The following is an 18,704-nucleotide window of genomic DNA, read 5'->3' on the forward strand; positions in this document are numbered from 1 at the left end:
CTGTTTGCTGGATAAAGCAGAGCATTAATTATAGGCTTTACTGTCTTTGCTAGTTTTACTGGTAACAGTAAGGAAGGTTATGAGCCAACTTGCTGCAAAGAGTGAGCACAAAATAGTCCTTCATTTCAATTAACAGTGTTTCTGTAGTGAAAGGCCAAGAGTTAAAGTCAACCTGAGACACTAGCCAAAATTCCAAATGTGTACCTTTGTGTGGTTTAACTCCATCCAGGAAATAAGCACCACAGTTACTCTCTCTCAACCCACATGTCCCCAGTGGGATGAGAGGGAGAATCAGAAGGGTAAAAGTGAGAAAACTTGTGGGTTGAGATTAAATAAGTTTATTACATTAAAAAATTAAAATAATATTAAATTGTAATCAAAATGAAAATAACAAAGGGGTAAATAAAAGCCAAGAAAGACAAGTGAAGCATATGAAAACAATTTCTCACCAGCAACTGACTGATGGCCAGCCAGTCCCCAAGCTGTGCCCCTGCACCAACCTTCCCGTAGTTTTATTGCTGACCATGATGCCTTATGGTATGGAATATTCCTTGAATCAGTGGGGTCATCTGTCCTGGCTATGTCCTCTCCCAACTTCTTGTGCACCTTCCTCCTGGCTGCTGAGGTGGGGTGAGAGGCAGAAAAGGCTTTTATTCAGTGTAAGCACTGCTCACCAGTAACTAAAGCATCCCTGTGTTATCAACATGGTTTTCAAAACAAATCCAAAACACAACCCCTTGCCAGCTACTAGGAAGAAAATTAACTCTATCCCAGCCAAATCCAGGACACAACATGCATGTGCTATATAAGACACAAGGACATTGTTCTTGTTAATTGAGCAGTAGAAATTTAAAGGCTGCACAATTATTTTTCTGGCTGACACTGGGGACACCAGAAAGTGAGAAAAGAGTGTCATTTCTCTGTGGAGAAAATCTCTCCAGCAGGTAATCTACTTCAAGATCCATATAGTGGCCTATAGCTTCAGTGCCTCTGGATCAGGAAAGAAATGAAACCAAAAAGAAGAGGAAGTGCTGAGTACTGCAGTGTCTAACTTATTCTTGGCTTTTTACCGGAATCTCAAAGCATGTCTTTGGTGCCTCAGCTATATATGACAGATGTACATCTCTGATATGGTAGATAGATAGATAGACAGAATAGATAAGATAGACAGATAGATAGAGCAAACTGTGCACTTAAGAATGGGCTCCAAAACAGCTGGTGGGTTTGTGAGAGAATGACACTGCTATAGCTGGAAAAAAAAATGTTTTAAAGCCATCCCTTTCTGGAATCCCATCTCTTACTCCATGATTTAGGTGGACGTACTTTTAGGCTGAGATACTTTCCCCCCTGAAGTTATCTTTCATATCAGTATTTAGGAGCTACTTCACTCGGTGAGGCTGGCCCCTTTCCCTCCCTGTGCAAGCTAGGTCACTGAGCAGCACAGGTTTCCACAAGTCCACAGAGACACAAAATGGAGCCTGAAACACTGTCCCTGGTGTTTTTCAAAGTACTCTTTGTGCAGTTTTAGCTGGTTAATTAATAAAAGGTGTCAGCAGCCATCACAGCAAAAATTCATGTTTTCCCCATATTTCAGATGGCGTCTAAGCCAAAATTGATGTAAAAATAATAATGAATTATGTCATTGGAAGTCATAACAGTTCTGTACAAAGTAGCCCATCTGTATATTATTACAGTCTTCTCCAAAGCCCTTTCGAACCTCTTTCAGACTGTCATTGCCATGTGACATGCACAAAGTGGAGCAAAGTAGTGCAAATATCGTTATTTAAACATCGTCTTCTTTATAGAAGCTATCGGATTAGGCTGTTGGACTTAATCCCATTTAATGGCTCTGAAGGCTGGGCTGACAGGTGCTCTGCATCGCTGCAAGCAAGTGCTCCCTATCCAGCCGGGCACTTGGCACTTGTGTAGCCAAACTGTTCCCTGCTTCGAGCCCTTGATTTATAGTAGAGGTTAATGGGACCTACAGTGAGTGTGCTTTGGTCTACCCGAATACAACATCTGTTCCGTGTAGTTCACCACGTGTGCTGAAGGTTATCTGCAGGAAGGGGAGCTCTGCCTTCATGACGGCCAAGGCTGGCGTGTTAGTGAGCTCTTGCCTCAGAGACGATTGCCGGTGTTTTGCCCTCCGTGCTTCCTGGTGGGTGAGGCAGTGGTGGCACGTAGCTTCTGTGACAGGAAGAGGTGATGACCCTGACAGGTACTGCTGGCCCCGTGGGTGCGTGAAGCTGCCAGGGCATGAGGTCAATACAGCCATCAGCAAAGCATTTATAATGATAATGCTGCACTGCCCCGTGCTGCGTTCCTCAGTGGGCGCTCAGCAGGCTCCGGACACCACAGCCGTGAGCTGGGCGGGTGACTAAACTCAGCACGGGCCGAGCGGCTCCCCTGAAGCTGCGGTGGCGGGGGTGGCAGTGGGGAGCCAAGATGGCGCGTGGAGGGGAACCACACTACCCGCCCCCCCATATACAGGGTAAGGAAACCAGGGCAGGAACGTAGTTATAGCTCCCTTTGCAGCGCAGTGCACAAAGGCAGGCACACACGGCCTCGGGCGCTGCCCCGTCCCCTGCGCAGCACAGCCCCTTTCCCCCCCCGCTCAGGCTCCGTGGGGTCGGTGTTCCCATCCCGGGGGCGGGGCCGGGGCGGCGCCGGCCCGGACGGACGGGGCCCTTCCGTAAACACCACCCGGCCCATCCCCCGGCCTACCCCCCGCACGCCGGCACGGCCCAGTGCCAGCGCGGGGGAGTCCACCGAAACCTCTTCCCGTGTCCCCGCATATTTCTCCAGGCTTCTTGCCCGGTCGGAGGCTGACTGAGGAGATGCAGACAGTTTCTACTGGCATAAGCGGAGGCAGGCCCAAGCGCCTCGGATAACTCGCCGCTGACAGGCAGGAAAAGATGACGCACCTCCCCGCTTCCACCATCAGAGATGGACGTGCCCGAGGAAGACACTAATAGTCCGGGCTGGGTCTTTAAATCTGAGGGGGGTGAATGTGTGCGGCCCCGGCGAGCGCTGCGTAGGACGGCGGGGGTCAGCGGTGAGTGACCGGCTGGGGACAGCAGGGCAGGGTAGGGCTGCTCCCGCCGGCCAGCGGAGCTGACACGCGGCGGGGTGTCCGGGCACGCAGGGCGATGAGTCGCGGGGTGAGTCCGGGACAGTGCTGGCTCGGGAGCTGCCACCCTCCTGTGCGGTGTGGGTGGCAGGGAGGTGGTGGACTGGCCCGTCACTCTGCTGCCCCGGTGGGGTACCCGCTGCAGCAGGTGGGCTTCGCAGTTCCTGCACTGGGTCCGTAGTTCTCTCCCTGCCCCGTGTCTCCAGGGCTTTCGCCATCCCTTAGTGTCCGGCGGGACGATCCGCCCCGACGAGCGCAGCCGCAGGGTCCCCCCCTGCAGCCCCGGTCAGCAGGGCAGGGGCACCCCGAGACCTCCCCGGGGAATGGGGGCTGGGGCGCTTAGGGGCGGGTGTCCCGGCTCGCCTTCTCTGGGGCTGACAGAGAGTGTTCCCTCCTTGCTTCTTGCCCGGACTCCCTCCCCCCGGGCCTGTCCTTGGAAACGCTGTTTGTTTTGGTCGGAAGGTGCCAAACTCCTGCCTTTGCTAAGTGTTAAAAACATGGGGCCGGGGGAGGAGACAGGCAGCGAAACAGATGGAGGAAGAGGAGGAGCCGCCTGCTCCCCTCGGTGTCGCTCCCCCCGCGGGGGAGGGCAGCGGGCAGGACGTCCCCGGGCTCCCCTCGGGGCCGCGGCCCCTGCTCCCATCACCGACCTGTCCGGGCGGAGGTCACTCCCGCGGGCAGCGCTCGGGGCGCTCGGCCGCATCTCACTCTCGCCAAGACAGTTTTTTAAGCCTTCACGAAGAGAAGTGTCTCTTCCAAGAGAGTGTGGAATTAGAAAGCTAAAGGGAAGAAAAGTCGGCTGTGAGCTGTGAAAAATGAGGCGGGAGGAAATACAAGTAACTCTTAACAAAGGCTCTTTTCTGTTCTCATGTCGTGAGTGCTGACAGAGGTGGAGTCAGTGAAAGGGAAACTCGAGACCAAATGAGATTCAGTCGGTGCCAGCTTGAAGACAGTAAGAATGTGAACCCAGCAGAATAAACAGAGTTAAGACTTTCATAGTGGTAAAACTGGACAGAGCACTCATAAGTCTCTGTGTCCATGCACACTTCCTTTGAACAAAGCAGGGCTGTGGAAAACCTTTGCTTGGAGATGGTATCTGAAGAAAATACCCAACTGTGAAACTGTCTTCCTCCCTCCTCCCCCTAGGTGCTTCGTAAAATAACTTCTAAAGCAAACCTACAGAAATAAAATGTTTTGGTGTGTCTTCTAAAACTAACCTGATCTTGCAGTCTTGATAAGTTCTAAATGAAGAATTGAGTTGGGTGATGCAGTAACCAGTTAAGAACAAGATGCCTTTAAGCATCTACATTTTTGTATTGATTTTCTTTTTACTAAAAAGAATAATCCTCACCTGTCTAAATAGGAGAAATGTGAGAATTTATTTCTTCGTTGTTAAATTAGTTGGAATCTTGGGGTTGGTGTATATAGAAGATACTTTTAGCTTGGTCTTCCAAAGAGTTTGTCCTTAAAAAACCCTACAGTATGGTATTGATTGAAAGAAAGCAAATGGTGTGATGAAGCCCTCTGTGATGGTGTCCAACCTAATATAAATGTAAATATGGGTAGTCTTTAATGCAGCAAAGTAAAGCAGGTTGTAACCTCAGGCTGACCCTTTAATAGAATGGTTGGGATATTAATATGTACAGCCCAATATGTAATAATTAATAAGTAAATTTTAAAAAAGGTATTGTTTATCCAAGATGGTGAGTTACAAAGTGATCTTGCAAGGCTGAAGGGCTTTTTGACATATTTTTATACTAATTTAAAGTTCTAAATTAACTTGGCCATTAGTTATTAATGAGAACTGTGCTATCTACAAAAATGTAAGGAAAATCAGCTCTTCCAGTGTATGCTATAAAGCAAAGACTAAGGGACTCAGTTGTCTATTGTTGTAACTAATTAGAAATGTCATTTTTGGTTTGTACTTACCTTTCATAGGCTCAGTGACTGTATTTTTGCGTAAGTGTTTTAGATGGCCCCTGCAGGTTCTGCTTGTATATTCACGTATGTTTAGTTTGATGTGTTTATCTTTTAAACGTAGAATTTAGCAGTAATGTTCTCAATCTGCAGAGTACACTCATTCTTACTTCCTATTGTGCTTGAAGCATTCTACTAGGAAATGTATTTAGTGTGGCAAAAGATTGCAGTGTTTTTTTTGTGTGTGTCACCTCCTGTTGCAGTGTTGAAACTTCTTACTTAAATTAAGCCTTCTGAAGCACTCTGCTGACAGCTCTGCTGTCTGTATGTGTGCATGTATTGTAGGAGCAGGTATGGTCTTGATATATCAAAATGCATGTGCATCTTTGAAATGCAACAATTTACATTGATCCTTTGCTGGGACTAGTGCTTAAGAACTTAATGTATATAGACTTCTAATTCTACCTTAACCACTTCTTGGAAATCAAGATGGGGTGGAAAATGGCAGTGCTGACTCGCCTTCATGGCTGGTTTAGTGCTTCTCTCAGAAGGACTTTGCAAAGTTGAATTTTTATTAACATTGTCATACCTAGAGGTAAGAGGAAGTTCATGAAATGATAATGTGTAAATTGTGTGACAGTGTCTGGGATTTTAATGGTCATTTACCTTCTTCCATGTTGTTAACACCTGAACTGAAGCAGTAGACACACCGTGAATTGCTCACACTCGGCAAACGATTGGCAAGACTTTGGGCCACTACACTGTGAACAGCATTAATCAAATCTTTTGATGGACCACGTCCTGCAACATTAATCTTTTGGAGGTTAGTTATTTGTATGGAAATAAAGGGGTGTTACACAAGACTAAAGTCTGGAAATACAGTATTCTTATATTGATTAAAAAAATTAGTTGGAGGGTAATAAAAACTTTGCAGGGTCTGTACAGTGTTGCTGTATTTAAGTGAGCAGTTCAACATGAAGAACCTCAAGTATGTTCTATACCTAGTTTGTGACAACTAGTTTCTGATCATCACTAACTTTGAGATCTGTAACACAGATTTTAATTGAAGAAATAGTTTGTTTCTTCTCTAGTCTAGCATTAACTAGTGACCCATGTCTAATTGTAACTTAAATACAATTTCCAAGCCAAAATACCTGTGTTTAGTGTTTTTTTAGGTTCTCTTGCAACTCTGTCTTGTTTAGCCAATACTGTTTTAAATATTTGCTTGTTAGAAGTGATAAAATTGCTGGTCTAATAAGAGTTATGATGCTTAGGATCATGGGTAAAGTCGCAAGTTTTGAATGCGTGTCCTCTGTGTTCTAGTCAAGTGTCTCTTACTGGCTCCTCTAGTACACTGATAAACTGTTAGCTGTGTTCTTACTAATGTGACCAATTCTTTTCACAAAAAAAAAACAGTGTAAAGTATGACATCAATAAGATGCTCAAGTGCATCCTCTTTCCTCTTGGGAGAGGAGGAAGAGTAAACACACACTTAAGAAATGTTAATCATCTCAATTACGGGGGAGTACTCACCAGTGTAGTAGCTCATCAAGTTATGAAGGCCTATTCAGGATGAGTTGGTACCCAAAAAGTCAAATGCTTTAAGCAGTAGCTAGGTGCCAGTATAAAGAAATCTTAATTTTCACTACCTTTTGTCTATCCCAGGACTCCACAGTATGTTGATTCACATTAGTACAGACAAAGATCATCCTTTTATTGCTCAAAGTTCTTTTTTCCAAATTCAGCAGTTGCAAAGTGTGGTATTCCCTGCCTACTCAAGTTGGTGTGATTTAATAATAAATGAAGTTATATATTAGTTAAATTTGCTCATGGAAACCATTGCTGCCTATGTCACTTCATGAAGTCCACTACAGAATGCTTCATGGCCATAATCAGAGATGGACAGCTACTTTTGGTATCTGGGCCAAATTCCTTTGGTAGTAATTACAGTGGACTTCCAGGTTCTCATTTTAATATTATTACTATGAACATATTTTTCACTTCCTGTCATGCAGTTGTTAATCATCTGTATCACACTGTGCGGCTGTCCACATTTTCTGCAATTGCAGATTATCTGCCTGGGAGGCAGTTTCTTTACATAGACAAACACTATGAAGCACAACACTTGTCAGTGGAGGTTGTTGTCTCTGCTAAATAGAATGTTAGAGGCTCAGAGTCGCCATTTGACTTAAACCAGGAAACCTATCCACCTACCTTCACCCCTAGGAGGACTGGTTTTTGGGTCTGTGCCATTGTTAATCTGATTCTGAGCACAGACCTACCTAAAGGCCAGACTTTCAGCTACACCTTGTCAGAAATGTAATATTCTAAATTACTTGCTTGTTCTCCCCCTGCAACTTTTGTTTGCTTCGCAGTTGTTACACTTGGTGCAGCCTGTTTGTGGAAGGAAACTCATTGCTAAACACCACTTCTTCGTCAGGTCAGGTGGGGGATGGTGGCATCACGAAATGCCTTTATGGACATTGAAAACTACCACAATTCTTGCAACAAGTAGCTTCAGGGGTTCCTGTGGGTAGTCTTTCATTTTTTAAAACGTCCCAAATTTAGGGACTGTCTCCCACAGAATCATTAAGGTATGAAACAGCTGAAGGTACAAAGCTTTCTTACAGAACAGGTAGTAGTTGTTGATAACTATATGATTCTGTGTGTCAAGCCAAATCCTTTCCTTTGCTTTTCCTGTTTAGGAAAGGCAACTACTTGCTCTTCATTCACAATATAATTATCAGTAGCTGACTTCGAGAAACAAACAAAAGTAAGTGCTGGTTTTATAGGAATTGTGTTTGTCTTTCCAGGTCTTGTTTACTGTGTAAACAAGGTAAAGGGAATCAGAATGCCTCTCAATGATGACCAGAACAGTGACTCAGATTCTTCACGGCTCTCGGAAAGCACAGCTTCTTCCAGTGACTCAGAATATTCCAGGCAGAGTTTTAACAGTGATTCTTCAAGCAAACCCAGCTCCCCAGCATGTAAGCCTATTTCAGCCTTACCTGCATTGTGCATGGACCAATAAGGCTAACTTACCTTGTTTCTCTTTGCTGTTATGGGTAGAACCTGGGATTCTGAATCTGTTTAAGAGTATTAACAGAGAGGCATGGCTTTCTCTCTGCTGTGAAGCAGTGCATCTCCTGTGTGTGGAACACCAGCAGCAGCTGTATCCATGGGGGTCTTCCTGTGCACTCCTTCCCTTCAGAAAGTGTAAGAAAAGTGTGTCACCATGGTCTTCCTAACCTTGACATTGGTAGCAGCCTCCCACTCAACCAGATATGCTTTTGTGCAAAGGGTGGGTTTCTTCTGTTTGATCCCTGCATTTAAAAATTAATTCTGTAACTTACAGATTTGTATTACCATACCAAGTTACATGTAATTAATCTTTAATTCACATTTTTCTTTCATAAATACTAGAATCAAACAGAAAACACACATTTGCACAAGGAGGATAATTTGAGCAATGGTAAATAAAACCTTGGTTATAATGTGGTTTCTCTGTGTCTGTAAGCATTTGCAGACCATGCTTACTTCTTACATCTATGTAAATTATTACATTAAAACAAGCTTGTTAGTGGAGCTGCAGTTGGCAGCTGGTTCTTTGTCTTTCTTTATTACCAGCCTTCCAAATACTAAATTAAATTATAGAATTTAAGGATTTGGAAACTTTGGGAATTTGCTCTTGTTTTCCAGTGTAGAGTTTGTGTTGTCATTGCTGCTAACTCCTAAAAAATGAGTATAACTTAATTCCACAGCAGACTGAAGATCTGCTGATCTTAAGTGGGAAGGGTTTGCAAGTCAGTAACTTCAGAACCTTTTCAACAAGCAATATAGCCATCTTGTGCTCAGAATTATAGTAGGCATCTGGTATGTCTTACTGTCCATGCTTTTGGTTGGGTGGCTTTGACAGAACAGTTAGTAGAAAATCTGTGGAATGCAAGATCCCATTTTAAAGGAAAAAAGATATCTTAGTTCACACATGGAAATATGAAAATGCTCCTCAAAATGTTTTGAGGCTTGTTGGTATTTCCCCACAAACACACACACCCCTGATAAGCTGGGAGTTTCCTGAGTTAGTGTTTTAGGAAGATATAAAGACTTGGTAATCTTGGGTTGCTTCTTCCAGAGTACTGGAGTCCAGTTAGCAAGCAGTAAAATTTCTAGGTTTTAGTATATTCAATTGCACTTATCAGCTATAGATATATGGCTTGAATTGATCTTGTTTGTTCCAGCAGCTAGCCCTCCCAAGGTTATCACATTTGATGAACTGATGGCAGCTACAAGAAATCTGTCAAACTGGACTCTAGCTCATGAAATTGCTGTAAATGCAAATTTTTGCATAAAACATGAAGAGTACCCACAAAACAGGTAAGAGCTTGAATTTTGCAAAAAGCCGCACTGGTGTTGGAAAGAGAGGAGAAATGAATGGAGCAATCTAGACTGTGTTTTGGGACCTGATGATCCACCATCCAAGAAAGATGTGGTTGCAGGGCGTAGTATCTGGGGAGGTGTGTTTCCCAGCAAGTGATCAGTCTCATCTGAAACAGTTACAAGGATGGAAGCTGGTTGGGAGTCTTCTCAGTATCTAACTGACTTACTCCACAGCTTTGCAGGCACAGTGAAACAAATCGTACACAAGGCGTTTTGGGATCATTTGGAATCGGAACTGAATGAAGATCCTCCAGAATACAAACATGCTATCAAGCTCTTTGAGGAAATTAAGGAGGTAATGTTCTTCCTTCTCTGTATTGATTTGCTTAGCTTTAAGAGTCCCTGAATTCACTGAACGGTCTGCTTAACTTAGCTGAGCCAACACCTTCTGGTTTTCCTTTTATAATATGAAGCCATGATTATCCAGAACTGAAAATAGACGTCTGTTTGTAGTATATTTATATTAACCAGGAATATGGCCACAAACAGACAGTGGCATGTTCATTCAACTTTCACTACACGGTGATCAGTTGCAAGTCATCTCTTTTCCCAAAGCTTCACATCTCTGCTAGCCTGTTTGCAGAACCATACTGTGAGCTTAGGGCATGAACAGCAGCATAAACATAATTGCACCTGCCCACTTAGACTTCATTGTTTGATTATTGCACAGGTGAGCATACAGACCTTCAATCCTGGCACAATACTAAGTCTTTCAGAACTTTAAGTCAGTAAATGTTTATTTTACAGGGTAGCCTCCCAGCTTTTGAATGGGTCTAGTTGTTGACTTGCTTTTTGTTTTATTGGTTTGAGCATTTTTGCAAAACTGTACTAGTTTGGTTTTTTTTTTTTTTCCCCACAGCCTTTGATAATGTTCAGTCTTAAAATGTCTGGTTATATTCTGTCAGTTATATACACTTGACATGAATATTAAAATTTCACTCAAGTGTGCTTACTAAATGGTTTGGTCTTTATTGATAAGCTTTTTCTTTTTTCCTCCCTCTAATTTAGATTCTTCTTTCCTTCCTGACTCCTGGAGCAAACAGGATTCACAATCAAATTTGTGAAGTTCTTGATACGGATCTTATAAGACAGCAGGCAGAACACAATGCTGTTGATATTCCTGGGCTAGCTAATTATGTCATCAACACTATGGGAAAGTTGTGTGCTCCAATAAGAGACAATGACATAAAACAGTTAAAAGCAACTGACAATATTGTAGAGTTACTGAGGTTGGTATTTGAGTGTGGTTTTTGGAGAAAAAACTCCTCTCTGAAAGGGTAGTAGACAGTGGAAGGCGGGGGGCTGGGTAAAGGAAGTCTAAAGTTGTGTCAGTTTGCATAACACCTGTTCTCAAACTATAGGAGAACTTCCTGAAGCATTAAAGGGGAAGAGCTCTGACACACTGACCAGACTGTGTATCTCACTTTGTAATGAAATGAGTAGGATACCTAGATGAAACCAGGCAGCTCTAAGCCAACAACTCTTGCAATAATCTCTGTTTCAGAAACTCTTTTTTTCTGTCTTGTTCATTCTTACAAAATGTAGGCAGCACACTTGTACTGTTTCTTCTTGAAGTGTTAATTTCATGCTTCTTCTGGAAGGCCAAACTTTGGATTTAAAAACTCTTTAGTTAAGATCTTATTACTTGAACTTGAGTAAAATATTTGCATAACAGGGCAGAAAACAGTGCTCCTGAGGTACGCTGAAATATTAAGACTAAATGGTAGTTGTTCTACTGTGTATATATATGGGGATCAAAACAATTGGGTCAGAAGGATTGTTTCTCTTAGTGCAGTCAGTGACTAAAAAGTTAAAATCTGTTAATTTAAGCTGAAATATACCCATTCATGTAGTTTTTCAAAAAGTTACAGGGCTGTTGCATTTAGTGATGCTACGTCAGTCCTATTCTTTTTAACTTAGGCCAAGCCTTATATATACTACTCCTTCAGGAATTCCAGATGATAGGTAACATGTCTATTACTCTGAAATGCCAGTGAAGGCATTCACTTCTCCAAAATTGAAATTAAAGTGATAATGTACATGTGCTTCACTTGTGCTGGTGAAAATCAATAGACTAATTTAAACTGTGAAATTTTAAACTCCTCCTTTCAGACAAATATTCCACGTTTTGGACCTGATGAAAGTGGATATGGCAAATTACACAATTAAAAGCCTTAGACCGTACCTCTGGCATAATTTGGTGGACTATGAAAGAACAAAATTCCAGGAAATTCTTGAAGAAACACCAAGTATGTACCACGCTATATTAAATTTAAATTTATTCTTTGAAAAGAAGCCTATTTAAATACATGCTGTGAAAACTCTACAAGTTGCAGTTAACTAGAGGAAAACTTTAATTTCTTGTCTGTATGTAAGTAATGGGAAATTTTTTTGACAAGGAAGCTATCACTGGATGATTGCTTAACTTGCTGTCAAGTTTGTCTGCCTATAATCTGAGGCACTTTCAGACAAACTTATATTTGCCGAATTGGATGGTGTCTGAAAAACAAACAAGTGGTGACTCTTGCTGTCTGGATGCAGAGGCCCTGCATAAGATGAGACTTTTCTCTTTTGTGTGCAACTGTTCTGTTGTTAGTGTGAAGTAAACATGTAAAACCAGTTAGTGTGCCTGAAAGCTGGAAGGGCTAAGATCTATTTTTTAATAAACAAAAAGCAGGCTCTGACCAAAATTTCTTAGATGATGCAAAGTCAACTTGATCCACTATTATATGTTTTGTGTGATTTGGTTAAACAGTGTTCAGAAATATATCCTCCAAGAAGAATAAGTAAGTGTGCTAGCATCTGGAGCAGGGGCTTCTGAAATGGGAGCACTGAGCCACTGATAGGGCCTGCAGTTTTCATTTCTGCAGCCTGAGAAAAACTCTATGAGAACAAATCAAATATTTTAATCTTCCTTCACCTCTACTTTTTAGTCTTATGTCCTATCCAATAAGTGGCCTCTCCTAAAAAGGGAAAACAATCCTTTGGGAACTCACACTTTGAGACTTCTGTTACTTAAAAATCCTGTCTGAAGTCTTAACACTTTGTGGCTGGGTTTGTACAAACCAGGTAGAATTTACTGGTGACCAGTGGAAGATGATGGGTGGAAAAAAGTGAGTGAGAGAACTACCATTTGTGAAGACTCAGCTGTCCACTATATTAAAGTCTTCAGAAGTTGAATTCTCTTATGTATACAAATGTTATTTTTTTTTCTCAAGGTAGTGCTCATTTTGATGAAGGCATGCAGTAAATCTGTGCTATTTGCAATGTTTAGGTGCCCTGAATCTCACAACAGAATGGATAAAGGAATCAATACAAGATGAATTGTCATCTATTTCTGATGAGTCTTCATCATCCCCTGGTGCTGATAGTAGTTCAAAACCAATTATTAGTCCTACACTGGTGCTAAACAATGGCTACTTGAAACTGTTACAGTGGGATTATTGCAAAACAATTCCAGAGGTAAGAAATATATTTTGGTGTCTTCAGATTACCAGCTATATGAAATCATTGGTGTGATACAATAATCCTGTTACTGATGACAGTAAGTGAATACTCTTTTGCACTCCTTAAATTTCTGCACAGTAAATCTGAAATTTGGAGATTATATTCTAGTCCAGATTCTGAAATTTGAGATGGGCAAGTCAACAACCAGAAAAGAATAAGGTAAAGGTTGTTCTTCCTCTTTCCAATCATAGCTCACCACCTCCACCCTAAGAGCAGTCTTGGCTGTGGTCAAAGGCTGGGCCTTGTATTGACAGTACTTGACTTTCTCTATCTTTAAAAGAACTGATTGCAGCACTCTGTTTTCCTAACAGCAGCAGGAATTGGTGGGATTGCTCCTCAGAACAGAATCAGTAAAAAACTTGAGTTCTCTAAAGTAGGTACTTTTCCTTTCAGTGTAAACTATTGCTTCAAGACTCAGTGTTCTGTTTTTCCCTCCAATTCCTGATTACTGACCTCTGCAACTTTCCATAAAGCCAGTGGGAAATTTGTCAGCAGTCAGGGCTAAAATTTGCATTTCCAGAGGGCCTTAGCTACATGTAGGATGGTCTGGCAGAGAATTTGTTAAATACATGGGGATGCTCTTGGTGTTCTCAGTCAGCAGACAGAAGGGAAACCACTTTCTTACCTTTCTTTCTTAGACCTTTTGAGTAAGATCTAAATACAGATGTCCTCTGGTAGATCTAGCTTGTCATACTATGAAATTGCTACCAACTGCAGTTGCTACATCCTGTGCTGCTCAGGATGAACTCTTTGTAACCTAAAATGAACTCCAGCTACATCTTGCTGTGGGGATTATTTATGTTCTTGGTATGATCAGCTGGCTTTTTGCCTTAAGCGGGTTATGTATCACTTGCAGAACCTGCTCTGGTGGTTGAATTGGTGGTTGTCAAGCACAGTTGTTCATTATTATCCATCAGTTACAAATCTTGGCATTTTTTCAAAAGACACCCAAATCCAGAAGACTGTTCTGTCTGTTACTTGGTCAGGACAATGTCCTCTGGATCTTCTGAGCACTCCATGTTGTGGGCTGAATTTGGTTGACAAATTTGTTGGTTACAAATTTGTCAGCAGTGATGAGGAATAAGGTGCAATGTCCTCAGTTTCCTCATTACTTTTCTTCCCGCCACAGGTTTACTTCTGGTACTTTTACATAATGCCACGTTATATTATACTACATATTTAGGGTATTTTAGTTGCTGTCTCCTCTGGGTTTGCATATTTATGATTAAAAATAATAGTGCTTCATGACTACATCCTAGATCTGTCCTTTTCCTGTCTCTCTCCCTCCTTATTCCTAAATTAGTATTACTGTTTCAATTCTAGACTCTAATAACAGACGAAGTCCGTCTTCAGGAGTTGAGAGAAAAGCTCAATCAATTGAAAGTCATAGCTTGTGTTTCTCTCATAACAAACAACATGGTGGGTGCAGCAATTGTAGATGTGCCTGATTTCGCTGACCAGCTGAAAAGGATCTCCCTTCCTCTTCTTGAAGGCATGAATAAGAAGTAAGACCTTTTTTTCCCCCCTTATAAAACTCTTTTTTGGACAGTACATAATTGGAAACAATTCTAGTGTCATAACTGATGCTTGTTATTAATAGGAAGATACCAAATTTTAATAATTTCTGTATTCTCTTTAAGATACAAGGGCACTATATGTTAGACACATATTTTCAAAAGTAGATTTTAATGAAATCTTAGTTTTGATGTTAATGTACGAATGTTGGAACCCAGTAGTAAAGTTCATTCATACACTCCTAATACTGGAGAGATTGTGGCAGTACATTCACTAAATCCTCTTGGGAATTGCTTCAAACTTGTTGTAGGTAGTTCAAGTTGCTTGGCTGCCTATTTCTTTGGCTGCTTGCAAAGTCTGATGTCTATGGCTGTCTTTTAAAAGAATTTTCTACTCTGTTTTTTCTCATGAAATGCTATGCAGGTGCAGAAAAACACCTAGGCACAAGGATAAAGTGAACTGGTGTCACTGCTGCACACGTGAAATTACTTTTCCCATTTGAATCACAGCTAGGTCTTTATTTTATCTTCTGTATATGTAGATTTATATAAATCTGCAGCAAAAGATAACTTTTCAAAATTCTCATTGTGAAGACCAGGCTGAAAATAAAAGGGAAGGGAGACAACCAATGCTACAGAAACTGCAGAATGTAATGCTTTTCTCTTTCTTCCAGAAGTTTTGACTTGAAGGAGGCTCTGAATGCTATTGGCGTCCAGATTTGCAGCATAGTGAACAAGTCTCTAAGTGAAAGAGGTCTTCCCACTCTTAGTGAAGAAATGCAGAGTAATTTAATGGGTCAAATCGCTCATATTGTTGAGAAGAATAATCCTGTCTCTTCCTTGATTGGTTAGTAAGAGACTACCTAATTGTCATATTATATGTGTCTGTTTATAAACTTCCAGCAAGCTTAATCAGCTGTCTCATTATCTTCTAAAAGTATTTTCTTACTGCAGTAAAATAGTGGCTCAACTAAGACTAAGGATATGGTGTTTACTTGGAAATGGTATTCTGGGTATGTTGCAGAGCATGGTTAGTCACAGCTGGAAATAATTGTAAAAGTGCATGTAGAGACAAACCTAGGCAGCCTAGTATTTTGGAGAAGAATTTAGATAAAATGAATGTTTGGTCTTCTTTCTGTCCATCCTGGGTTTCAACCTACTGTGTTTTTTTCTTTCCTTTGAGTCTACTTCATATTTGTTAATGTAACTTGTTGCAGTAGGTTTATGCTGTGTCCACCTTGCAGTAGCCAAATTTAAGAAGCTTACAGTATTGTTTTCCACTCCAAAGCAATCTTGGAAAAGAGTTCTTGCTTACATTTTTGGTTTTCAGGGTACTTAAAAAGTGACTATGGCATCATCTTGGGTTTACATTTGTTCTGAGCATACTTTATATTCCATTTCAGACAAACGAATCCAGCTCTTCATGAGAAGCTTGCTTGCTCTTCCGAGTTTTCAGAAGTGTATGCCTACTATGCCAGGAGGCCTTTCTGTGATTCAGACAGAGATAGAATTTCTGGGATCTCAGTATGCAAGCATTGTAAACTTCAATAAAAAAGTGTATGGACCATTCTATGCAAATATACTTAGAAAACTGCTTTTTCCTGAGGCAGCAATGGAGAAAACAGAAGCAGAAACATCGAGCAATTAAAAAAATGTGCCCTTTTTTTAATCTTCCAAGACAGTGGGGAAGTCACATCTCTAAGAACAGCCTACTCCAGTGACTGTTGATGGGGAAAGGTCTTGTTGAATGTATACAGATAGTTTCAGAAATTGACTGTAAAGAAATTAATGTCAAGGTCATATATATATTTTAATAGAAAAATATTTGTTTAATGGATTGTCACTTGTAATAGCCAGAGAATTATTAATTTCCATAGCAAGCATTTATTATGACTTGTAGTGGGAAAGAGCTGGCAATGTACTTACTGTTTTGCCACCATCAAAACAATGTTATTTTTAAACTCAAATATATTTACATATAGCAGTGCATATTAGGAAATGACAAAACTGTAGATAAAATGTACTATGCTTACATTGTATTTTTGTAGAGTAGCATCTCAGACAACAATTATGTTTCTGAGAATACTTTGAAGAAGACAGTATGGCATAACTGCTTTAGTAACCAAACCCAGGGTCATCCCAGGCCAAGTGCAGGTACTTCTGCAATTACTGGACCCAGGACTTTGCCTCTGTTACATTAAGGAATGCCAGTGTTACAAACTGTTTGTAGTATAGCTGTTACAGAAGCAGCATTCACCACTTCAAGTATGAATCACTCAGAACTTCTCAGCTCTACTTGAGATTAATGATAAACACCTGAGAAACATGATGTTGGGGGTGGAGTAAATTTCTGTATATAATTAATGTGTTTATAAGCATTTTGTTTATTCAGTGGAGGTCATACAGAATTTTTAATATGTGTATGTATTGATCTTTGATCTTAATGGATGGATATAAAGTATTTTTAAGTTAGGTCTTTCTAACCTTTATTCCCAAAAGCACTTAACCCTGACCTTACAGTGTACTACAGAAGAAGTGCCCCTTTCATGCCCTTATCCAACAGAATGTAAAATTTTCACAGGATATTCTTAGCTCTGGAAACAAGAACCTGAGTAATTAGTAATTTTTGAAAATATTACTGTATTCACTTTTTTACGGAGTGTGTGAGAAATGCTCCTGTTTTCCTCAAATTTCTTTGGACTGGGCCCCAATACTTAGTTCCCATTTAAGGCATTGGGAATCTTGCATACAGAAAATGAATAGGGTTGAAATAGAGAAATGTGGAAGTGAACTTCTTTAAGTTTACACAGGCTTTATCTTGCATATTTCAGATTACTGGGATTAAGTAGTGCTGGAGTACATATTATAGACGTGTTCTTGTCTATGAAACTGATAATTTACTTGAAAATGATATTTTAATATATTACCATATAATACTCCTTTTAAGATGTCATATATTGAAAACCTTGGTGTGGTACAAGTTGGAGCTTGTTTTTAATATTTTATATTACAGCCTATTTTTTATGAAGAGACAAAAATAACCTGTAAAAGCATAATGTGTCACACAAATTGTTTATGTACATTACTGTGTCTATCATAAAGGTCTAAAAAACCTGGGCATTATTAGCACTGTGGTTTTGTAGTCCATTTCTACGGGAATGTGTACCCTTTATAGCAAAGGAAATTACTTTATTCAGTTTTTCTTCAGTGTCCAAGGTCTTTGGTCACATGTAAATGTTAAGGAAAACTTTCTTCAAAATGCCTTTTTTAGAGAAATTTCTCTAGTGCACTTGTCTTCTCTCCCCTGTTTGTGAAAACATTGCAATAAAGATGAATACATATTTTAAAGGGAACAGTTTCCTGGAAAACCTAGGAGAAAGGAACTCTTAGATGATCCTAACTGTGCCACTAGGTAAGCCAGGCTTGTTCAGATGAATATGAAATTTTGGTAGGCAATTCAAAATCATTAAGAGAGGAATGCATTTCAAAAGCAGCTAGAGGGAATTAATCTTAGTGATTTTCTGCAATTTTAGAAATACTTACATGATTTTGAGCTTCAGCCAAAAGAGAATTTTATGAACATTTGAAGGTGATTGCTAATATGGTTATGAACTTCTAAATGTAATATTTTATATACATTCTGTTGTACAAATAAACATCAAACTTCAGCTCTTTAATGAGCTGGGACAACTGTCCTACTAGTTTTTACCAGTAAATACTCAAAGCATAGCATTTATGGGGGGGTGGGGATTAAGGTGACTTGCAAAGGGCATTTTATAGCATGGCCTGTGTTTCAAGTGATTGTTTAATATGTTTTAATTTCATGTTTCAAACAGGGACATTGCATCTGTTTAATGTCATGTGTTGCATGCTATTTATGCTACTGTGCCTGAAATGCACTTGCCTCTACTCAGAAGTTGTCCGTGTGAAACAAGATGCCATTCTGTAGCAGCTTTGTTAAAAATCAAGTATTTGAGGGTTTGTATGCATTGAATTTTGTTTGTGATACCAGCAGTGGTGAAAAGTCATTTACACAAGCATTGTTAAATGCAACAGATTGTTAAATGCCAAAGATAAACAACTCCACTAATATTCTGCTGTGACTGTTTTTCTGTTACTTCTCAGAAGCAGCTCCAGTGTAGAGTAGTGACTTTAACCCAGCTGTACAAATAATATTCAAAACAGTTGTCTGCTTAAAT

General features: G+C 40.6%; 1 protein-coding gene across 14 annotated transcripts; it reads left to right on the forward strand.

Annotated features, from left to right (window-relative positions):
* The first annotated feature begins 2,205 nt into the window (after window positions 1-2,205).
* Window positions 2,206-18,597, forward strand: TCP11L2 (t-complex 11 like 2). 14 transcript variants are annotated; one of them, XM_041481464.1, is made up of 12 exons: window positions 2,224-3,055; window positions 5,749-5,870; window positions 7,861-8,034; window positions 8,183-8,348; window positions 9,289-9,421; window positions 9,659-9,779; window positions 10,493-10,713; window positions 11,597-11,733; window positions 12,759-12,946; window positions 14,315-14,496; window positions 15,180-15,352; window positions 15,909-18,597. In XM_041481464.1, the coding sequence occupies exons 3-12, from the start codon at window positions 7,909-7,911 to the stop codon at window positions 16,151-16,153; spliced, it is 1,692 nt and encodes a 563-aa protein (XP_041337398.1). In that variant the 5' UTR covers window positions 2,224-3,055; window positions 5,749-5,870; window positions 7,861-7,908; the 3' UTR covers window positions 16,154-18,597. The 14 variants fall into 14 exon arrangements, with proteins under 14 accessions (XP_041337392.1, XP_041337396.1, XP_041337394.1 ...); XM_041481465.1 differs by having other exon boundaries at window positions 2,225-3,055; window positions 8,186-8,348; XM_041481468.1 differs by having other exon boundaries at window positions 2,232-3,055; window positions 8,183-8,263; window positions 9,286-9,421.
* The last annotated feature ends 107 nt before the right edge of the window (window positions 18,598-18,704 follow it).

The sequence above is a fragment of the Pyrgilauda ruficollis genome, unplaced genomic scaffold (genome assembly GCF_017590135.1).
Source record: "Pyrgilauda ruficollis isolate IOZ18807 unplaced genomic scaffold, ASM1759013v1 scaffold56, whole genome shotgun sequence".
Lineage (NCBI taxonomy): Eukaryota > Metazoa > Chordata > Aves > Passeriformes > Passeridae > Pyrgilauda > Pyrgilauda ruficollis.

Bases quoted from the DNA above. Each gene is read 5' to 3' on its own strand.
- TCP11L2 (XM_041481455.1), top strand. From the start codon at position 2,947: ATGGACGTGCCCGAGGAAGACACTAATAGTCCGGGCTGGGTCTTTAAA. The intron at 9,780-10,492 runs GTAATGTTCTTC...CCTCTAATTTAG, and splicing joins TCTTTGAGGAAATTAAGGAG to ATTCTTCTTTCCTTCCTGAC. The intron at 10,714-11,596 runs GTTGGTATTTGA...TCCTCCTTTCAG, and splicing joins AATATTGTAGAGTTACTGAG to ACAAATATTCCACGTTTTGG.